The following is a 5,893-nucleotide window of genomic DNA, read 5'->3' on the forward strand; positions in this document are numbered from 1 at the left end:
AAAACGTGTCAGAAAATGGATGGATGGATAGTTTGGTTAGAGCCACAATGAAGGGCCCAAATGCTGCTCTTGGTAGTACTTGCACTAAAAAATAAAAACTGTTTAATAATCTGCATCTTCTCTCCCAGATATCGTCTGACAGCCCACGAGTACTCTGGTGATGCTGGCAATGCTCTAAGCTACAGCAAGCACTACAACCATGATGGCAGGCCTTTCAGCACCGCCGACAGGGACCACGATCGCTATGCCTCTGGAAACTGTGGGCAGTACTATGGTGCAGGCTGGTGGTTTGATGCCTGCTTGGCAGCAAACCTAAATGGCCGCTATTACCATGGGCGTTACACTGGTTTGACCAATGGGATCTACTGGGGTACATGGTACATCCTGACAGATGGAAGGACTGGTGAACGCTACTCCTTCAAGAGGGTGGAGATGAAGACGAGACCCAAAAACTTTGGGGGAACCAAATGAGGACTAAACACTCCAATTTGAGAAGGTTCACTGTATAAATAGGATACTTTGGATTGCCTTTGATTTTACAGATGACCTTTCAAAACAACTTTCTGCTAAAATTAACATGGATTTTAATAGATAGAATATAGAAAATATATATATAGACTTTCAACTTTATGTTTTGTCACTCAATTAAAAACAATTAAAAACCTCAACATGTGTCATTAGGAATTTGAGTATGGCAACTCAGCTGGAAGTGTCAGATGGCTGTGATATGGATAGAAAAATTGTTTTTCATTAGTACAACGTTTAGGCTTTGAAAAGAACCTTTTACCACATAAAATGTTTTGTTTTAAACCTTATCTTCCTGTTGCATGTATTTGCAACTGGATCGAAATGACTGTTTTACTTTATTCTTGCTCCTTTATGGTCAGATGTGGCTGAAATCACACATTCAATGCCATGTTGTAAGAAAGCAGCCAACTAAAAATGCAGACTGAGGTCAAGAGTAGTGTAATTAATTTGAAGGTTTTAATGAAAAATAAGTAATAAAACTTAAAGCATAACACCTGAATGAACCCTGCACGGCAAATCCCAAATGGCGAAAATAACAGTTTATGGTAAGAACTATAAAAACTACAGATGAAAACCAAAATGTTTACAATTTAATTAAAATGGTGATGTGGTATAAAGAGTGTAAAAAAATAGAATAAGCGAATAAGAAATTATCAAATGCTCTAATGTAAATGATGTTTGATATGATCATGAGACTGTAAGGTTATCATTATAAAACTGTATATTAGCTTTCTAAAGTCCATATATTTAATATTTTTAAACATACCAGAGGTGAAGGATCGAGAACATAATTTATGTCATTAATTCAATATAAACATGTATTATTATGTAACATTATACTACATTATACAATTAAGACTTCAAAGAGGGGTGTACAGAAATACTATTATTAGTATTTATATATAAATACCACAAAAATGACATATAAAGTATTAACTAATCTAAAGTTCCTTTAAACTTAACCAAAACAAGCACACAAGGATTAGATGAAAATAGTAAAAGGCATAATTTATCAACCTAGAAATATTGCAATAAAAAAAAACCCAGAAACATATAGTTGTTATAAATAAATTAAGTTATAAAAAATCGGTTCAGTAAAAAAAAATCTGATGAAAAAAACTAAAGAAAAGAAGTTCCCAACTTTGTTTAAAATGAAGGTAGTAACCGGAAAAACTAAAGGCTGGTCCTGGAAATTTAAAAAAAAGTAAGAGATTAAATAAAAAAAAAAAACTACTCCAATGACTTCACAAACTGCACAGTTATTACAAAGTGATAATAGGTTTAATAATGTTATTGAAACTCATTTATGAAGTTTGTTGTGCATCAGTAGAACCCGTCTAAAAGCTCAAATTTGTTTTTAAATGAAGTGTTGTCCAGTTCCCCCACCTCATCCATCTAATACCCCTCCATGTCCAGGTCTTGACACACTGATATTGGCCCTCGGGAGCTTCGCCCCATCATCTCAGAATCCTCCTTCCATTCACAAGCCTCAAAAAACACACTGACACACACTCGGCCTCACTTTAATATCTAGAGGCCTGCCGTTTCCTTCTTAACTGTGCTTCTCTAAGCCTTTTGTGTGTGTACAGCATTTTGCACACATAGAACCCCACCAAAGAACACCCCCAGATTCATCTCTCTCTCTCAACAGAAGATTTGAAAGATATGTTTGGCTCCATGGAGATAAATAGGCCCTATTGTACACATAATGGTGCGTTAATTATTGTTAAACATCCATAAGCTCCTTTTGCTCTGTTCTCTGTGTTACACTACAGAAACACACACCAGTACACACTGTCCCACACACACAGTGGTTAACTATAGGCAATCAAGATCAGTCACCCCTGACAGGCATAAGACGTATCAGTTTTCTGCTTTGATTTTGTTGTGTGTGAATCTTTTTTGTGCAGTGTTGTGTCACCAGATAATATACAGGTCTAATGTTTCACTATATCCTGTTCTGCCCCCTAGTGGCCACTGATGTCTCTGAAGAATTTGAGTCCAGCTTTTTCAATCAAGTCAGCTGATAAAACTAAGTATCAAATCAGATTGAAATAATTATTTATCTTTTTCTGTGATTCAGCTATTTGTTGTGGTAGATTACTTTCCCTTTAATAGCCCATGCCTATAATGAAGTGATTTAAGTCTTTGGTTATTACGCAGGCTATCCAGGTTTGAATCCATATTGTGTCAGGAAGGGAATCTAATGTAAAAATGCTGCCAAGCTAAAGACCTTAAGATCCACTTCTCTGAGTATTGAATGAGTAAACAATTATTTATTGGGGAGAAAATAAATAAAAAGAAACAAACCCTGCACTACATTGTTTACGTCAACCTCATTAACTCCCTCAAAACAATTTGACGTTATTGGTTGAGTGCAGTAACATGTATGTAGAGACACTATATTTCCCTTGGGATAAAGCATTTTTGTATAGAACTGTGTTTGATTAAAGCAATTTAAGTGATATGAAGCATATATCAAATTTATTTTTTCAATAAAATGTAAGTGGAAATTAACTATGAAGAATGTCTCGCAATCCTGAACTGTAGTACTTCTTTTCACCACTAGGAGCTCTATAATTGATGTTGTAGGTCAAAGGGCAAACAATGTTCACAGTTGCAACAGTTAGAGATGTATCAGTGAGGATATGTTAGATGGGAATATAAGTTTAGGTGATACATCAGCAGAAATTAGTGAAAACATGAAGAATATGTGCAGAAAACTGTTTGGAGATGTGACAGCACAGAAGAGGCGGTAGGAAGACACGGGCCAGGTGGCTTTCAGTGGAAAAAAAATTTTCACTCTTCAATGACCTGCTCTTGCTCTGATAAGGGAGCATATGACAGCTGTCAGGGCCAAGGATGGGGAGGAAAACCAGGGTGTGGGGAGGAAGCAGGACCCAGTGAGGTTTGAAAGGTGTCTAAGTGTAATGGGCCGTTAGGGCCTCCCCTTCCCTGACCACAGGACCACCGAGAGAGACAGCGTGTGCCTGCTTTTAATACTGATCCTGCAGAAAACCAGAGCAAGGCAGCGTTCCGTTTGAAACCGGAATTCAGAAGAACAAGTGTATCCTGATGTGGTGAGGAGCTGGGAGGGGAGGAGGGTGAGAGCAGGGGTGAAGACACAGAAGGCGCCATGTGGCAGGCCTCAGTCCAGGTCTTGTCTGAATATAAATGTTAAAATGAAGGATCTGCAGGAGAGGGGAGGAGCCAGTGGCTATGCTGTGGCTAAAGCAACAAATTCATTTCTAATGATCAGTAATGTTTACATTATTAACACTAACTGTAAGGAAGATGAACGGTCTGAGATAGCAGAGAGGTTCACGACTTTATAGGGGTAATTAATGGTGTGCAACTTCCAGCTTTTTATATACACTCAGTCAATTTTAACTCCTTTAATTGTTCACATATCTTATATGTTGCTTCCTAACTGTCTGACTATAATCCAACTTAGGCAGCTCCAAACTGGTATTTAAATATTCAGTAATTATTTTTTCATGGCTTTTCCCAGCTCCAGGTCTGATCAAGTGAGCTATCTTGTCTTTATATTCAATTACAAGAACTTTGAAACTAATTACCAACTATTTGGTGTCAGGCGGTTGTGGAAAATAATAAATTTGCCATTTGAGGAAAATAATTTCCCGGAAGCATCGTCATAAAAATTGCCTCAGTGAGATTAGAAGCTGAAAACTCACATCATCTTGAAAAAAATATTGATATCTGTTCCACTTTTTCACAATCTTTAATTTCATAAAAACACATTTCTATGTATTTTATTTTAGTTTATGTGCCACTCATGACTTAAATAATAATAAACTCTCTAAAGTGATTAATAAAAAGTTTAGAGTGTCTTACCTTTGATCATTATATATCATGCTACAGAGAATAAAGTCAAGCCTTGCTAAAGGAAATATATGAAAACACATAAGCCTATATAAAAACTGGACATTTTTCCCCTATTCCCCATTTGCCAAGAAGTTTGCAACAAACACTAAATATGTTCACATTTGACACTGCTCCCCTGTTTGAAATATAAACTTGAAAAAAAAAGGAGTGAGAGGCTAACTATGCCTGTAAGCGGAATTCTCATGGCATCTGGGAGTTCAATAACAACCATCCATTGTTCAAGTCCAATCCACACAAGGTCAGCCAATCACATTGCCGTATTATGGTTTAAGTTGGAACATAAGGCTTGAGACAAAAGCTTCTGAGCTCACAGCCAAACCAAAATAAACATGGCAGCACAGGAGGACTTATGCATAGTTGCTGATATCACATCTGTTTTGACAGACTCCACCATTAAATACTGTATTTGAAAGAGGAACAACAACAGCATAAAAGCATAAGTTGCTGTGGTTTCTCATGTCGGCTATTGCTGTATAATTTGTTAACATGATTGGCTAAAACCAAACTTTGGTAGGTGGGCAAGAGGTGGCATTTCCACTGCACATTCCTCCTTTCCCTGAAAAGATTTGATCAGGGCAGTCCCAGATTATAATTTGTACAACCAAACCTGAGTGTCGGACATTATCAATATGGCATACCAGGTTAGTAAGAATGAAGATTATTGTTCCAAAAAAATTATGGAAATGTTGCCAAAGACGTGGGGGAGAATGTTTTAAAGTATGACCAAAAACTCACGGTCCCAAAAGATTTGTTTAGTACCAGAACAGCAGTTCACATATTCAAAGGCACACCACATCCACACTGAAACATAGTGGTGGCTGTATGATGCCCTGGGATTACCCTTCTTCATATGGGGCTTTCTATTTTATCAATGAAATTCAACAGTTATGGATAATTGCACACAGTAGTAAGTTTTGATCTAGAATTCCTCAAATGTCTGTTAGAAAGCCTAGAAAGATTCAATATGTATGCATTCAATATAACCAAATCAACAAATTAAGAGAGAAAATGTAAATTTAACAAATCCAAATCAGATTTAACAGAATATAGTAACAGTAACAGTGTGCCCTGTCTCTCGCCCGTAGACAGCTGGAGATAGGCACCAGCACCCCTCGCAAACCCAGCTGGGGTAAAGGATGATGGAAAATGGATGGATAGTGACAGTCATCTGCATATGTCTGCGGCAGGGGTTGTCTTCACAACCAGAGTTGATGGGAAAATAAGTATGGTGACCATCCATCCATCCATTATCTGAGTGGGGTCGCGAGGGGTGCTGATGCCTATCTCCAGCAGTCAATGGGCGAGAGGAGGGGTACACCCTGGACAGGTCGCCAGTCCATCGCAGGGCAACAAAAAGACAAACAACCATTTAGCACACACACACCTAAGGACAATTTAGAGAAGCCAATTAACCTAACAGTCATTTTTTTGGACTGTGGGAGGAAGCTGGAGTACCCGG

At 37.8% G+C, this 5,893-nt stretch overlaps 1 protein-coding gene across 1 annotated transcript in view; it reads left to right on the forward strand.

Moving 5' to 3' along the window:
• Positions 1–1,191, forward strand: part of LOC107094009 (fibroleukin-like) — a 7,131-nt gene extending 5,940 nt beyond the window's left edge. Inside the window, exon 6 of the mRNA XM_015389400.1 lies at positions 129–1,191. Coding sequence (XP_015244886.1) covers positions 129–471 — 343 coding nt within the window. The 3' untranslated portion in view covers positions 472–1,191. The remainder of the gene's footprint in view (positions 1–128) is intronic.
• Positions 1,192–5,893: the final 4,702 nt, after the last annotated feature.

This window comes from Cyprinodon variegatus, unplaced genomic scaffold, assembly GCF_000732505.1.
Source record: "Cyprinodon variegatus isolate N-32 unplaced genomic scaffold, C_variegatus-1.0 Scaffold457, whole genome shotgun sequence".
NCBI classification, from domain to species: Eukaryota; Metazoa; Chordata; class Actinopteri; order Cyprinodontiformes; family Cyprinodontidae; genus Cyprinodon; species Cyprinodon variegatus.